Source organism: Misgurnus anguillicaudatus, chromosome 4 (assembly GCF_027580225.2).
Source record: "Misgurnus anguillicaudatus chromosome 4, ASM2758022v2, whole genome shotgun sequence".
Lineage (NCBI taxonomy): Eukaryota > Metazoa > Chordata > Actinopteri > Cypriniformes > Cobitidae > Misgurnus > Misgurnus anguillicaudatus.
In genome coordinates, this window is record NC_073340.2 from 34,986,603 (window position 1) to 35,004,995 (window position 18,393).

The following is an 18,393-nucleotide window of genomic DNA, read 5'->3' on the forward strand; positions in this document are numbered from 1 at the left end:
TCCACTCACAAAAAGTTTTATGTTAGGAGATTGACAAAATACCTTCATGAAACATAATCTTTACCTTATATCATAATGATTTTTGGAAAATAGAAAAACGCGAATTTTGACCCATACTACAGGCTTGTTCGACTTCACGCGGCACCAAGAGTACTTTAACGTCATCGGCCTGTCAATTCTTCGAACAAACTTAATGTACAAAGAAAAGTCAAATCACTGGCAGAGGTCATTTGACACCAACGAGGACATATTTATGAATAAAGACATTGATTTTGATTAATAAAACACTTAAAACCCTACTTACTGTCCCTTTAAAGGTGGGGTGCATGATCTCTGAAAGCCAATGTTAACATTTAAAATCATCTAAACAAACACCCCCTACCCCAATAGAATCTGGACCTTTTTTTGATAGACCCGCCCCACACATACACAACCCAGGCAACGATATCGTTTAGTAGACATGCCCCTTAGCGCTGAATGGCTACCAGTGTGTTTTGGTAGTTAGCCCGACTCTCTTTTCCAAAGCGTTTTTTTTTTAATCGTGCACTCCGCCTTTAAATTGCACTTGCCTGCTTAGTCCATGAGTCCGTAGGTTGTCCAATCTGTTAATTTTACCCTCCGAAGTGTGCTCATTAGCGCCCCCTTTGCACCATTGATGCAGGCTTCACACACTTTACCAACCCATAAGTCCTCGCGAAAGAGCTATCAGATGACAGATGGGAGGAGTTCACATTGATGGGCAACTTCTCATCCCATTTCAGGCATGACGCTCTGAGACATCAGATTCATCCGCACAGAGTTTAACGTGTCAAAGCACAATGCATGCACAGAACATTACTTTGCAAATAACTGCAATTTTATATTTCAAAAGAGATGGCGATAGAGAGGCCAGAGTTATGGACTGCAGTTTTAAAGAAGGCGTGGACACCGAGAGACAACCTTCCGATCTCTCTGAGAAACTAACACGGAAGTGATTAAGGGGCAAATCACACCAAACACGTTTTAAACGCGTGGAAATGCAAGGCGCGACACACTGCCCTTTTTGGTCACATAGGGGCTGTTTACACTTGGTATTATGATGTGTTTTCATCGATCGGATCACAAGTGGACGAGAGAGACACATTACGTTTACACCTGGTATTTAAATCTGTCTCTTTTGTCCACTTTCGACCGCTTCTGTGCTGAATACTATGAGGGGGTGGTCTGTTAGATGGTGGGCGAGTCTCTCTGCTGTCATTCAAACCCGAGCGGGAGTAATTATGAGTTTATATGGACGCAAACTAATATAATGTCGGAGTGCATTGCTTGTTTAGCAAGTAAACATGCTGCACAGTGTTTTGTACATGTGTATGTAAGAGCTTTCTTTGAATTTTCAGCGCAATTGATGAAAAAGGATCGCGCAACTTTCACACGCTTTCAAAACAAAACTACGGAGATCAGCCGCTTAGTTTTATCAATGAAAGGCTTAAAATAGCGCTGTTCACCGAATGTTCACGCCAGAATTCAAAAAAGACGTAAAACTTGTGTTTAATACCTCAGATTAGATAAATGGGCGGAGAGAAGGCGGGCGCGTGTGGCTGTTTGAACGCATTCAACCACATGTGCATTCCGCAACTCCAAAGCGATCCGATCGAAAGTGGTTTCGACCACCTCTGGATGTGGTTGAAAGTGGTCGAAAGTGGACGAGCTCAAAACGTTTTGAACACCGTTTACACCTGGCATTAACGTCGTCCACTTGTGATCCGATCGACGAAAACACATGTTAATGCCAAGTGTAAACAGCCTCATAAAAAAAGAGCACTGCAGCGCAACTTTTTATATTGCTAGGCAACCACTGAGGCAGCTGTCCTGTCAATCAAATATTGAAGTGTGAGCGCTCCTTTGCTGTTAACTGTCATATTAGCAGTGAGTTATGGGTAAACCGCCACTGCTGTCACTAGGGTCGAGCTAGGGGGGCGTGGTTTGAGCAAACAGCCACCTCTGCTTCACCCACGCCCTCCTCTTTACCCATTTACGGTTATCCGCGAGTGATGCACGATGACGCAATTCCATGATGGCGACGGCAGGCCCCGCCAACTATTGGCTTCAAATAAGCTCTTCACAAACCTATGGGTGACGTCACGGACACTATGTCCATATGTACATGTAGGCACTTGCCAGCTTTTTTTATCTGAGCGCTTTGTTTATCAGTCGTTAAACGATGCGCCGGTTGATAGTTGTGATATTTGTCCCCCCCTCCTCCATTGTGATTGGACGGCTGAGTGAGACATGACATTGAAGAGCATTTCACCCAAAATTTAACATTTTTTAACTCTCGATGCTCACTGCAAAAAAAACCTGCCAGCTGCTCGCTTTTTTGAAAAGCACCGCTTTCGAGTGATTTTGTGGTTCAGCGTTACATAGTATATTTCCTTGGTGGAAAAAAAATTCAGTTTTTCAAATAAAAGCATTAATCTTTTCTTTTAAGCAATTATTCACATTTGTTTATTATGAAAAATTTCAAAAAGCTAAGACAACAGGAATGACATGCATATTTTCGTATCTTTGACTGGTTTAACCTGTAAGATTTGAATCAGTAGTGCTTACAATAAACAGCAGCGATTATAATCATAATTCCTCTCCTCTCCTGACAACATCGGCCGGACATCTCCTGTTACTTCATACTTTAAAAGATTTTTACAGATGCATTCATATGCACATTCATTTTAAAACAATATATTATTTTTTAAATCACACACAATGGTCACTTTATAAAATAAAAGCACACAGGCGAACAAAGGTTTTCAAGCTTCATAAAAGATGAAAAGGCACATCAAATACATCCACGTCAACTGTTACTATATCTACTATATATATTTAAATGTCAAAAAGACATCATTTGTAATTATAACCTTATAATCTTCTGTGACAAACAACATTTAAATGACTTCCACATATTCATCTGTGTTTTACACAGGAAATGTCTTATGGGGGAACTTTGTTGAAAAAGTCTCATTGGTGTTTTGACCGGATTGTAATGTAGTCACTGAGTCTGGAAGTGCAATCCCTTCCAGACTCGTTGTCTGTAATGAGATCCACAAACATTCACATGGCCATCAGACAATCTTCCCTGTATCCCTGCCCAGTTAATCTCAGGACCAGGCGATTTTCAACATGTCCTCTACGTCCAGAAGTTTCTCCCTGGGTTTTCCGTGGGGCTTTCCTCTCCTCTCTTCCTCTGCGTTGATCTTTTCCCATTGGGTAAACGAAACTGTTCTCACACCTGTTAGGAAGCACAGTTTAATATCTCACTGAGCACTGGGAAAACTTTCCATGACATGTTTACTACAGATTGTAGTTTGTAAGGCAGAATGCCATCCCACACAATGATTACCACAAAGTGTTGCAAGAGCAGAGAAATATGTGTGTGAAAACAAATACTATGTGGGTGTGTTTGTGCTAGCGTGACCTCGTGTTTGTAGAAGAGCAGCTACGGCCTGTGCGCCCGGTTTTTTGATTGACAGGTCTAGCTTGCCTGTATCCATGTCCTGTAGTAAAACACGTGCCGTATCAAAACTATCATTCATGGTGGTGGCAATCACACCGGTAGGTCCACGTTTAACCCAGCCGCTGCAATACAGACCTGTCAGACAACACAATGACACACAGACGCTTTCACAGATAAATAATGACGGTGTGTTTTAAAGGACAACAATAGGAACGGGACTTTTGTGAACTGAATGAGTTTAATCGAGTTACTTTGTTATAATAGGTGTGTGTGGGACAAACTCTCTTACCTGACACGTCCTGCACTCTTCCCGTGTCATTGGGCACGACAGCCCTTCGGTGGTCAAAGGGCACGGCAGGATCGATAGGAATGCTTTTATATCCAATACTGCTGATGATTAAACCACAGTAAACATCCTCCAGTTTATCCGTGGGCACCGCTCTCACGCTTTCTCCTGACCCCTATTAAAATATACAAAGCATACCAAATATCACAAGATTTATTTCATGAATATATTACAAAGACAAAGACGAAAACATCATCCTGAAACAGATGGCCTACTGTTTTGAAACTATAAAAAACGATTCATTTCGAATTTTCATTTTATTCATGAGATATTTGGTCTTGAAGTTAAGGGCTGTTCACATTGTAACAATAACGATAAAAAATATAGTTTTAAAAATCGTTTAATATTGAAAGAGAATAGCGCAGCTCACACCAAAGATATAATGATAAAGATACAATGAACGATATCATTGGGATCACTTTCTGAGTGATTTTTATACTGATCAACAATCAAATCTATTTGAACTTCAAGTGCATGCGCATTTGAAATGACAGATGACACTGTGAAGAAGCATAAAATGACCTTAGGTATCCAGCGCTGATGCAGTTGCTGTGAATTGACTATATCTAATGCTTTTTATTATACTACATCGACTATGCCAAAAGGTAAGATATAAGATTACACAAACTACTAGATTCACCGTTTAGTTATGCGACATCTGCTGGTTACCCGCTGTGTAAATGCAACAAGAACAGCATATTTACGCATTCAGTGACGCGTAAACAATAGGAAAAGTTTTTATTACAGGAAATATGCAATATTAGTTCATGTCATTAAAGACAAGTGATTTGCACGAGTACTGCGTGTGTGAGCGAATTAGCATAAAGTTATCATCCAGTGTTGTGGACGCTAATATAGTTAGCGTTATAGTTAACGTTCTATTTTGAAACGATTTAAAAATCATTTTATGATTGTTATTTACACAATCAGTTACATGTACACAATTGCAAAAGTTTTTATTACGTTTAATTATTGCAATATTATTTAAAGGTGTATTGTGTAACTTTTAAGATGATCTCTTGACATAATTGTAATATAATCTACATAACTATATTATCAGTGATGTATAAAGACCTTACATAATGAACTGTATTGTTTTTATTACCTTAGAATGAGGCGTTTTTATCTTCATACACCGCGGGTGACCTTACATTAAAAAAGCCGTCCTCATGTTTCTACAGTAGGCCTAACTAGACAAACTTATTTACAGAGCGCGTTTTGTCCCTACGTTGTCTCGGACAACAACATGTTTGTCCTGTGGTGGCTACCATATGCGTTTTGAAATATAGCGGGTGAGCTGTTGGTTGCAATTCACAATCTCAACACTAGATGCCGCTAAAAATGTACACACACCACCTTTAATGCCATTGAAGCAAGTGATTTCCGCGAGTACCCCATAAAGATAACATTATCGTCCAGTGATGTGGATGCTAATATAGTTATCGTTATAGTTAACGTTATAGTTATAATGTGAACGGCACTTTACGATAACTATAAAAATATAGTTTTGAAAATCGTTTTATGATTGTTATTTACACAATCAATGACATGTATACAATTGCAAATAGGGATGCTCTGATCGATCGGCCGATAACGCTTGCTATGCTTCTCAATGAATTACAGCGAAATGCCGCTACATCCAAAAGCCAGGGGGCGCTCTCGTGCAGAAACTCAGAATGCGCTGTAGATGAAGAACAATACACACGCAGCTATGATGACACGCAGCTCCAGGAAATGTCTTAAGGATATATTTATTTTGCTGTTCTTCAAAACTTTTTAGGTATTTTCATTATAATAAAGAATATGTTTAATAATTATGTTTGACGAGTGTTGCTTTTTCAAATGCATGTTATAAACGACTCAAACTAACAGTGATTTTAGATCGATAAGGACTTACTGAACAAAAGCCGTAGTACATGAAATAGCTGTAATAAGATCGGCTGTCCGATTTCGAATAGTGATCGGCCACGTATTTTTAGTGGAGATCGGCATTGATCGAAGCATCCCTAATTGCAAACGTTCTTATTATGTTTAATTATTGCAATATTAGTTAAAGATGCATTGTGTAACTTTTAGGAGGATCCCTTGAGAGAAATGTAATATGATATACATACTATAATATCAATGGTGTATAAAGACCTTACATAATAACCTGTATTGTTTTTATTACCTTAGAATGAGACGTTTTTATCACTATACACAGCGGGTCACCTTACATGAAAGTCACCATCATGTTTCTACACTACAGTAGCCCTAAACGGACAAATTTCTCTACAGTGCGTTTCGTCCCTATGTTGTCTCAGACGACAACACGTTTGTCCTGTGGTGGCTACCATATGCATTTAGAAATATAACGGGTGAGCTGTTGGTTGCAATTCAAAATCTCAACACTAGATGCCGCTAAAAAAGTACACACACCACCTTTAATGGCATTGAAGGCAAGTGATTTGTGCGAGTACGCCATAAAGATAACATTATCGTCCAGTGATGTGGATGCTAATATAGTTATCGTTATAGTTAACGTTATAGTTATAATGTGAACGGCCCTTTACGATAACTATAAAAATATAGTTTTGAAAATCGTTTTATAATTGTTATTTACACAATCAATGACATGTATACAATTGCAAATAGGGATGCTCTGATTGATCGGCCGATAATGCTTGCTATGCTTCTCAATGAATTACGGGGAAATGCCGCTACATCCAAAAGCCAGGGGGCGCTCTCATGCAGAAACTCAGAATGCGCTGTAGACGAAGATCAATACACACGCAGCTATGATGACACGCAGCTCCAGGAAATGTCTTAAGGATATATTTATTTTGCTGTTCTTCAAACCTTTTTAGGTATTTTCATTTTTAATAATTATGTTTGACGAGTGTTGCTTTTTCAAATGCATGTTATTAACGACTCAAACTAACACTGATTTTAGATCGATAAGGACTTACTGAACAAAAGCCGTAGTACATGAAATAGCTGTGAATAAGATCAGCTGTCCGATTTCGAATAGTGATCGGCCACGTATTTTTAGCGGAGATCGGCATTGATCGAAGCATCCCTAATTGCAAACGTTCTTATTATGTTTAATTATTGCAATATTAGTTAAAGGTGCATTGTGTAACTTTTAGGAGGATCCCTTGAGAGAAATGTAATATGATATACATACTATAATATCAATGGAGTATAAAGACCTCACATAATGAACTGTATTGTTTTTATTACCTTAGAATGAGACGTTTTTATCTCCATACACCGCGGGTCACCTTACATGAAAGCCACCGTCATGTTTCTACACTACAGTAGCCCTAAACGGACAAATTTCTCTACAGTGCGTTTCGTCCCTACGTTGTCTCAGACGACAACACGTTTGTCCTGTGGTGGCTACCATATGCGTTTAGAAATATAGCGGGTGAGCTGTTGGTTGCAATTGACAATATCACCACTAGATGCCGCTAAAATGTACACACACCACCTTTAATGCCATTGAAGGCAAGTGATTTACAGCTTGTGTGAGCAAATTAGCATAAAGATATCGTTATCGTCCAGTGTTGTGGATGCTAATATATTTATCATTATAATGTGAACGGCCAGTTATACATTAAGCAAAAGTTTTAAAACTAGAATTGAATTTTTTTTTTAATAGTCATATTTTATTATTTAAAAAGAAAATTGGCCATGCAGAATGTTTTGTGCACTGCATACTACATACAACTGAAAGCTTTGTGACTAAAATGTCACACATCAATACAATCTTACATTTAAGTGTTTCAAAAATGAGCGCACACTGTCTAGAAAACGAAAGACTAAAGTTCACAAGAAACAAAGTCAGCCACATGAGCAGATAAAAAAATGTAAAATAATAGACAATAAACTTCTTTCTGTTTAATTCGTCATGGCCAAATACAAAACCCAGATGACATAAAGCGACACTGTATCAGTTTGAATCAGTCATTGTTACTGAGTCACATTGTCACATTACCATAAACATTACAGTTTTCTTTCTCCTAAATTGTTATTGCCATATGCTTCATTTTCTAGGATTTAACGACGCTTCAGAGAAATTGCCTCATGCTATAACAATACCAATGTTAAACTAAAGAGGCAATCTGATATCACATCGACGGAAATTGGATCTTACAGTCACCACATTGGAGTGACTTCATCTTGATTTAGAGATCTGATCAGAGATCAGTGCTTTGTTATGTAACATCCGTTTTGAGTCAAATCTAATATTAACAATACCAATCTTTTATTTCCATGAAGCAGAAGTCTCCAATTTTGCACCTTTAGATTAACTTTAATGCAAAGTTCAGCTCCATCCCTTATTAAACTCATAATAAATTGTTCAGGGTTACATATGGGTTAAAATATGTAGGTGTGTTGGAGCAGACCTGGTAGTTCTCCAGGAAAAAGGTTGAAGATTCCTGGCATGAGATCAATTAAAGTCCTACCCTACTGATGTCCTGCCAACCCTTTCACTTACTCCCGCCTGATCTCATACACATATATCACTATGGGAAAAACCAAGAGAAGGATCTGGCTCCAGCTGTTGGACTTGCCCTGTCAGACACGTGCGCTTTCTGGGTTTTTGTTCCACTCGCGGCTGCCAAAGTTCACGTTGCCAGTAGATGAAGAAATTGTTACATTAACTTACCATAGCAAAAAAAATGCATTTGTAATGAAAATATTTTTTTTCTTGTGTTCATCACAGAATTAGTACATTTTATATTGTAGACACCATTTAACATTTACGGCAAAGCTGTAATAATTATCAAAGATACAATGAAGTTGTTAGATCTTAAGAGCAATAAAAATGATAGTTTAACCTAATGCATAATTTTACTTTGGTTTCATTTTTTTCAATAAGTTTGAGGCACAGTCTTAAAGGAACACTACACTTTTTTTGAAAATAGAGATGATAGTGCTGTTGATGTATGTATGTTAATGTATTGATGTATTTCATTGGTATCTCTATAAGCAAAATACATATTATTCTTCTGTCCTGTTCACAGATGCACAAATCAATTTGATTACTTACTGAAACCCCCGTGGCACAACAGTGCACATCATTTCGCAATATGTTTTGCTGTATTTAAAGGGACACTCCACTTTTTTGAAAATAGGCTTATTTTTCAGCTCCCCTGAGTTGAACAATTGAGTTTTACCATTTTTTAATCCATTTAGCTGATCCCCGGTCTGGCGCTAGCATTTTTAACATAGCTTAGCACAGTTCATTGAATCTGATTAGACCATTAGCATCGTGCTCAAAAATAACCAGAGAGTTTAGATATTTTTATTTAAAACTTGACTCTTCTGTAGTTACATCGTGTACTGACGGAAAATTAAAAGTTAAAATTTTCTAGGCAGATATGGCTAGTAAGTATAATCTCAATGATATTACGCAATGCCCAAAAATAGTCAGCTGCTACTGAAAGTTACCAAGGGGACTATTTTCGGGCAGTGCGTAATATCATTGCGCCGCCTGAAGTCATGTTAAGGCAGCAAAGTCTTTGATTATTACGCCAGAATGAGAGTATAGTCCTAGCCATATCTGCCTAGAAAATCACAACTTTTAATTTTCTGTCGATCCCAGCACACGATGCAACCACAGAAGAGTCAAGCTTCAAACAGGAAAAATATCCAAACTCTTTGGTTATTTTTTTAGCGCGATGCTAATTGTCTAATCAGATTCAATGAATTATGCTAAGCTATGCTAAAAGTGCTAGCACCAGACCCCAGAAATCAGCTGAATGGATTCTAAAACAGTAAAACTGAAATGTTTAACTCTAGGGGAGCTGGAAAATAAGCCTATTTTTTAAGTGGAGTGTCCCTTTAACTACAGCAAAACATATTGTGACCTGATGTGCACTGCTGTGCCACGGGGGATTCAGAAAGTAATAAAATTGATTTGTGCATCTGTGAACACGACAGAAGAACGACATGTCTTTTGCTAGAGACACTAAATTCAATTGTAACTCAAGTAAACTTCAACACATTGACATACATACATCAACAGCAACATTACCTCCACTTCCATTGCAAAAACACGGACAAAATGCTTTCATGGTTGACAAGTTATAGTGCAATACCACAATCATTTTAAATAGCACACAAACAACTAAATAGACCAGTATAAGAATAATTTGAATTTCTGATATTTAAAAATGTTAAAGGAGACAGAGAATGAAAAACAATTTTTACCTTGTCTTTGTTGAATAATGGTAGTCTACCCACATTCACAAACATACAAAAAGTGCTAAATATGCCAAACATCTCAGTCTCATAGAAATTCCTCTTTTAGAAATGTCAGCCAGAAAACAGCCCAATCTGAAAAACTGATGCTTATGACATCACAGGCATCTAACTGCCCCTCCACTTTAAAATAATTGGCTACATTTTTTGAGTGGCAGCAAAGTCAGCCAATCAGTAATGAGATTGCAAGTTAAGCCAGTAGGGGGAGCCAAATAGGTGCAAAACCACTTGTTTAAAATCCCCCACCCTGATAGAGCTTTCTTAGAGAGGTTTTTAGGAAGCTTCTAAGGCATTACAGACCCAAACAAAAAAAAATTGTCTACATGTCACATCACATAACAAGAATAAATACTCTGTTCAACCATTCTATGTCACCTTTAACAAAATCGTAAATATTGACAACAATTCATTGATGTTGCGATGTCGACAAGTACAAGTCTGAGAATGCAAGTCTAAGCCTTTTCCAGAATGAAGGCTGCAGCCTCCGGAGGTCGCATTTCTAGGCTGCATAGACTAGTTAAGTGTAAAATGTTGTAATCTGCTTATGACTTGTGATTGTAATGCCCAGTTAACTTAAATAAACCAGACTTGATGACGTATGCAGCCTGCTAGACCCTCTTGAAACCCATAGAGGTCCCCACAGGTCCAGCATTATGAGGTGGGGGGATTGCCCCATCAGATCTGATTTGTGCTCCCTCAGTTTATTTTGGTATTCATGACGGAGCTTTACAAAAAAGATAACTTATTAACAGTGCATACCTGTCAATTTTCTGGGATTCTTCTGTATTTTACCATTTTTCCTGCCATAATCCTGTTTAAATCATTTACCGTATTTCCCTAGTATTTTTAGTTTATCTATAAAAAATCCACTAGCCGTATTTGATGTTTGCTACATTCACCTCTAGTAAAGCAGGCGGCAGTATATCTGTAACCCCTCACTTAAACCAGTGGTTCCCAACCCTTTTCACTTCAAGACCCCCTAGTTGCCCACAATATTTGAAGGCCCCACACTCACTTAATTTTTACCAAATAAAATGAACTAGAGCTTGGAATGACTAGATGTACGTATATTCACTACTAAAATGGCCAAATAAGAAACATCTTGATTTGGCTTATTGTAATGCTTGTTTTGTCCAATTTTTGACAATTTTAAGTCATCTTGAGGCCCCCTTAGAAATCTACTGAGGAGCCCCTGGTTGGGAAAACACTGACTTAAACGACACCCGCCAATGAAACAAGAAGAAAAGCTCCCCAAGGATGGGTGGAGAATGAAGAGCTACACACAAAGCTACAATTACCATGCGCATTAGCACACATGTCCGCCCGCCAGCGTGCACAAACTCACACATCTGGATGTGTGGGCTGCTGCGTGTGCATTATTTTGTAACTTTGCGTGTAGGGAAACACTGATGTTTGTGCTTTAATACTCAGAAGGTGTAAGGAATGCAAAGTGTGTGACCTGTGTGTATAACAAGTCACTTGCAGATGCAAGAGAGCCATACAAACAATGATACTGCAAAAATGATTTTCAAGAAAAAAAAATTTTCAGTAAAAATATCTAATAAATCTTAAATTAAGATGCTTTTCTTGATGAGCAAAACGACCCAAGAAAATAAGTCTAGTTTTTAGACCCAAAATATCAAATTTAAGTGATTTTGTGCATAAAACAAGCAAAAAAAATCTGCCAATTGGGTAAGCAAATTTTTCTTGATTTTTTTTTAATTAGGTGTTTAAGAAAAATGTTCAAGATTTTTTTGCTTACCCCATTGGCAGATTTTTTTTTGCTTGTTTTATGCACAAAATCAATTAAAATTTGATATTTTTGTCCAAAAACTAGACTTATTTTCTTAGGTCATTTTGCTCATCATGAAAATATATCTTGATTAAGAATTTTTAGATATTTGTACTGAAAACAAGACAACAATACTAAGTAAGAAAGTATTTTTATCAAGAAAACATTTTCTTAGTATTTTTGTCTTGTTTTCTGCAAATAGGGTAAGCTAATTTTTCTTGAATTTTTTCTTGAATTTAGTGTTTGAGAATAAGATTTTTTTGCTTACCCCATTGGCAGATTTTTTTGCTTGTTTTATGCACAAAATCACTTAAGTGTGATTTTTTTTAACTTATTTTCTTAGGAATTTTTTTTCTTGAAAATCATTTTTTGCAGTGTACCCATCCATTCCCTTGCATAGCAATGAAAAGGGTTGTTAGGGTTCGGGAAATTTTACCTTATTTTCCAAATCCCATTGTTGAAAGTATGAATGTGTTTGTGAAACTGAAATTAAACAAAAAATCTTTAGGCTTGGTTCATTTCTATTTCTTGTATACACAACAAGGATATGCGTATACAATTGGCAATAACCACACAAATAGATGATAGGATAGGAAGGGAAAAATGTGGATTTGTGTTGACAGCATAATTTCTTTTGGCTGCCTGTTATGCTGGCCTACAATAGTGTGGCGTCTCATGTAACATAGCTAAGTTCAGCAGGGAGTCATGACGCATGATCATTAAAATAAAAATATATGGGAGCAGATGGTGTAGTGGGCAGCGCTCCCACATGTGATGGTTTTACACTTTCGGTGACCCGAGTTTGATTTCTGGCTTGTGGTCATTTGACGATCCCACACCCCTCTCTCCTCTCTGTACTTTCCTGTCCTCTCATTAATCACTGTCAAATAAAGGCAAAATGGCCAAAAAATATATCTTTAAAAAAATAAAAATAAATGTAAACTGCAAAACTACTGTAACCTTGATTTATGGTTACATAAACAATGTTTAATATCTGTGTAATAAAATTATATTTTATATTATACGATGAGTGGGCACATTTTCTTCATAGGTGTTTGTGTAAAGCCGCCTTTCCACTGCACACGACATACGGAAATGACAGTCGGAGTACGCCCCCTAGTGGCAGTCGTAATGAAGTTTCAGTTTAATCGCATATGGGAGAGAAGCTCATTCCAGCGCAAGAGGCTTCATTCTAATATGTTTAGCGGAATAAATAAATGAACACAAATGAATGAAACAATAAACAGCTATGCATATATGACAAAGATTGCCAATATTTTTTGTAGAGAACATATGAAGACAAGATTAGAATAATAACGTACACAAATTAAATTAATTATGTATTACTTATCAGTAATCAAAAGGGTTTTTTAAGGATTCAAGTGTTACTAATAAAGTTAAAGCAAAAGGATTCATCATTTTCACCTCACACACAGTTTGTGATTGGAATACAATGAAATACATCACTTCCGGTTGGCATATCGCATGCGGTTTAGTCGCACGAGTTAAAATTTTTTAAATGGATCCAACGCTCAAAACGGATCTGATATTTACGCATCCGCAGATGGTCGGCACCTCATGCAACCCCTTTGCGACTCTCCATAGGACTTCCAGCTTATCGGCCGTCGTTTGTCGTATGCAGTGGAAAGGCGGCTTAACTTCAATTTTGAACTACACTACGTGTTAATGACGAAATTCAATGCCAAATTAAGAAGATTACAGATCTTCTAAAAAAAGGAAAGATATTATTCAAATGTATGATTTGAATGAATGAACTCTTTCCCTGCCATTGACGAGTTCTCTCTTCAATTAAGAAAACATTTGCATAAAAAATGTGTTCCTGATAAGTTTTTATGTTAATCTGCAATACTGCGATTATCCACTAGATGGCACTCTTACCCAATTTATGAAAAATCTGAAGCCAAAACGTTATTTACTAATTTTAAACTCTGTGTATGTTTTGATAATCGTTCTGAATCTGATCTCTAACAAAATTCCTACACAAAAATGCAATTATTTCAACTTTATGCTAAAAAATTTGTAGATTTTCAAAAAAAATACCCATATTTAAGAGGTTATAAAAAGAGAACAAATAAAAATAGGATGAAACGTTTTTTTTCCTGTTTTGTTAGTTTGAAAGGAGAGGGTTTGTTCTTTCATTTGATATATTTGTATGTTTATATATAAAAAAAAATTCCGTGGCCCACAGGAGGGGTGTGAGATGGTGCCGGAGGGCCCCACTTTTATGACATATTATAAAATACATCCATTTATAATGGATTCTGTGTAAGAAAACCTTAGAAAAGCAAGGCTACTTACCAACAGCACTACTTTGTATAATTTAATATGTTTTGTTTAATTAAAATTGCAAAGTTGTTTTCTTTGGGGGCGCCACGAAAGTTGTGTTTGATTGAATACTGCAATTAAAAGTCTGCCAAGAACAAGTCATCTTTGTGATTTAAGGTGTAAAGTTAAGCCCCCTTAAAAATTTCAAGTGCCTCCTCAGTAAATTTACCTGCAGCTGGGACTGCACCTCATTTAAAATGGCTTGGAAAAACCCACTCCTAAAAAACCCCAACACTCACTAATCAGCCAGCAAAAAGACTCTAGAAAGGTTTATATCACACCAACTATCTGCTTATCTCTCACAATGTTCTTGGCCTCCACATCCTTTGACACAATGAACTACAAGATCCTATTGTCTTCCTTCTCACATGATTTAACTCAGATTAGATCTTTCCTGTCCGACCATAATACACAGTTCCTATTCCAAGCTATTGTCATATCCGTACAGGAATAGTCCATAAATACGTCATTGGGAATGGTCCAGTTGCAGACGTCACTACGTTTTCAAGGATACCACACAGCTTCTGGTTCGTAACCCTGATGAAAATTATATTCCCGAATATATTTATATTCCCAAAAGAAATGGGTTACCTTACACAGGTGAGAATGTGTTGATTTTGTATGGGTAATAACTTAATATTACAGGTTTTTTAAATATAGTAACGTTTAATGTTGTGTTGTCAAACATTTTTGTCTTGGTGTATCATGATAGTTTAACAATTATAATGCTTGTGTCTCCAACATTTGATCTTACATGGGTATAACTACGGTTGCAGACACGCAGTCGAGTGATTCTTGCGAAATGAGACTTATGAGGTGTCATGAAATATTTTTATAAAAAAAAGTAAATGCAAAGTAAGAATATAAAAATAAGCAGAATACAGTTACAAACATCTCATCATGTAGTACTTTGCACATGATTTCAAATGACATCATACAAACCAAATTTGTTGTTTTTCCACATTTAAGGGGAACATTTTCATTACCGCAATGTGTCCATGACTGGATTTGGGTTCTTTGACATGGAAATATTTATAAATAAAAAATCAAAAGCTTCAGTGCATGTTATACTATAAACATTTACAGTAAAGAAACATGTGGTATTTGGTGATCATTGGTAAATGTAGAGACAATAATAAGGAATATAAATGTGTCCAAGACCAATTTTCTCATCCTCCGCAACAATTTTCAATCATTGTTTAAGCCCTCAAGGAACTAACATTTCAAAAAACAGGGACATAATTGACTGTGACACTCAAGATGGCTCCCAGGTAAGCAGTTCTTATTTTTTCTCTCCAGATAATAGATGAAATTTTGTCACTGTACCTAGACAACTTTTTAGTTCTTATTACCGAAACATGAGTTTGTAAATGCATATATTTAATGTAATATCATGTTGCAGTAATGATCATTTTTGATAATGATAATCTAAAAAATGTAAATAATTCTATAGGAAATATGTTTTAAATCCTCTAAAAATAATGGTTATAGTTCAGACCTTAATCTTATGTGTGCAAAACAAAAATTTGGCTTCAAGGGCTTTTTAAAAAATCTGATGCTGGACACCTTTTAAGTCTGGATTTCGTGAGAATCACCCGGTCAGCTTGCTCTCGAGTGTTCACGGACCTTTGTGGTAGGGTTGTCAGATTTGCAAAACAAAAGGCTAATTAATCTAGCCCAATGACCCTATAACCCAAATCTGAACACTTTACGTTTATAAATCAAATAAATTACCTTAACACTCACTGACATCTGATAAAGAATATCTTTTAACATTTAACCCGCAGGTAAGCAATCTGCGTCACCAGCAAGTGATGAGAGACTTGGCAACACTGGTTAGTTTACTTCCTTGGACCGTTCCAAGATCTCAGTAGTTATCACAAAATAAAAGCCTTTTATGGGCTAAAAAGCCCCCTTTTCTGATCACCAACAATGATTTTGCAGAGCTTGCTGCACATTATTCCCTACATATTGCAAAAACTTTTCAGATTGTAAATACATTTTACACAATTTTTCTGGTGCGTACACACACACAGCGCAACGACATGTCCTCACCTCAAGTTTATTAACAGCCAATCGGATTCCTGCAGCTCTTTTCCCATCGGACGCTGCAAGAACCTCCACAGGACTGCGACAGAACCGGAAGCTCCAGGACTTCTCCGCTTTATCATTTCTTTCATTCATCGCCTTTATCAGCAACTCAGTCAATCTTTTCCTCGGCCTGGGCAGATCTAGCAAAACACATCATTACACAGATACATAAAGGATATTCTGCAGTCATATACACTGATGGATAAACTGATTAATGTCTTTGAAAATGTTCTATACTGACAACATTTTGCAATAAGGTTCCATTTGTTACCATTAGATAAAGTCAAATGTACATTTTTGTTTATGGGTCATTCTACAGAAAAGGTGGAATTCAGGTGATGGAAATCTGCTTAAATGAACTTCTTTCAACATACCCAAAACTTCTATAATAGCATTAATTCACTTGTCAAATCTATGAAATTCGCAAAACGGGTAGCTTAATCTATGTTTAACTTTTTAATACATTTTAATAAAGAATCCATGACGTTGTATCTTCAAAACCTGACAAAAAGAGAATATAATAATAATGAATATGATAAAACGTATAAACTTAAAGGACAAGTTGGGTATTTTACACTTAAAGCCCTGTTTTCAGATTGTTTATGGTGAAATAGAACAGTTTTGACTGAATTTCGACATATGTGGCTGCCCTGAGAATTTTTGGGTGTTTGTGTTTCACCTCACACCTCTACAATGGGTTTAATGGTGCACTGAAACAATCCTTCCTAAAATGCATTAAACTTTCGTTTACAAAGACGTGAAACTCACTGAGTGGTCAGGGGTGTTCACTGATATGCTCACACAAAAATTGCTGCAAAATACGCTTTCTAACAGGTGTTTTAGCATTCGTTGTAAACTTGTGGACCTATTTTTCCAAACGCCTCACACCCGTATATTCTTCCGCTTAGAGCTTGAATAATAGACCCTCCAACCCAGTTGGTGGCGATAATCTGCCATTCCCAATTGCAAGAATACAAACAAAGTTCCCGGCGCAGAGTAATACCGTACCTCACAGCACATCTAATGCAAGTCAATGGAGTTGACAAAAACTACGATAAAACCTGTTGGAATGCATATTTTGCTGCGATTTTTGTGCGAGCATATCAGTGAACACCCCTGACCCCTCAGTGAGTTTCACGTCTTTGTAAACGAAAGTTTAATGCATTTTAGGAAGGATTGTTCCAGTGCACCATTAAACCCATTGTAAAGGTGGGAGGTGACACAAACACCCAAAAATTCTCGGGGCAGCCGCACACGTCGAACTTCAGTCAAAACCGTTCCACCTCACCACAAACAATCTGAAAACAGGGCCCCAAGTGCAAAATACCGAACTTGTCCTTTAAATATTTTTCTATCTTGTTTTGTTTTTATGATTTTATGTTGGTCAGTTAAAGGAATAGTGATTAGGAAGTACTCATTAGAGAAGTAACACCAATGACGGTAACACAAATGACAATTTACTGAAAAAAAACCTAACATTTTAACAAAATGGCTGCCATTATCCATGTGCTATTTCATCAGAGATGTATCAATCACATACTTATTAAGTATAATGTATTTTTGTGTAAAGATATTAACACTCCCAGCTATAAAAAAAAGAGTAACACTAATGACATCCAAAAAATCTTATCATCTCAACACTCTTAGATATATCATGATATTTTAGACAAATAAGGCAAGACATCTCACAAACCTTTTGCCTTCCTCCACTGCACTTCTTCAGACCTCTTGCCCCAAGAAAAACTTCAAAGAGCTGATGCATTGTTTCAAAGGTGCTTTGGGTAGGGTAACACCAATGCCATAAATTTGGGGGGCAATTATTTATTTGATATTATTCATATTAATAGTGTATTTTTACCATTTTGGTGTTGTAGTAAATTCATACAGGGTTAAAGGTAAATGTAAATTAGATTTGTTTTATAAAAAACATGGTTTTAAGTAATAGGTACAGAGTTCAATTTTCATGTATGATCAATTTTCAGGACCAGACATTTAAAAAAAAGTTTAAAAAAGGGAAAAAAGAAAATTAAATAAAGAAACTCTCTCTTCATTTTAAGGACAGTCTATATTTATTAAAAA

General features: G+C 36.7%; 1 protein-coding gene across 3 annotated transcripts in view; it reads right to left on the reverse strand.

Moving 5' to 3' along the window:
• Window positions 1-2,468: 2,468 nt before the first annotated feature.
• fdxr (ferredoxin reductase) overlaps window positions 2,469-18,393 on the reverse strand; it is a 56,680-nt gene continuing 40,755 nt past the window's right edge. For all 3 annotated transcript variants that reach the window (XM_073867192.1, XM_073867193.1, XM_073867194.1), the window contains 4 exons: window positions 16,279-16,448; window positions 3,777-3,948; window positions 3,449-3,622; window positions 2,469-3,262 (listed from right to left, as the gene is read on the reverse strand). In XM_073867192.1, the coding sequence (XP_073723293.1) occupies window positions 3,132-3,262; window positions 3,449-3,622; window positions 3,777-3,948; window positions 16,279-16,448 (647 nt within the window). In that variant the 3' untranslated portion in view covers window positions 2,469-3,131. The remainder of the gene's footprint in view (window positions 3,263-3,448; window positions 3,623-3,776; window positions 3,949-16,278; window positions 16,449-18,393) is intronic.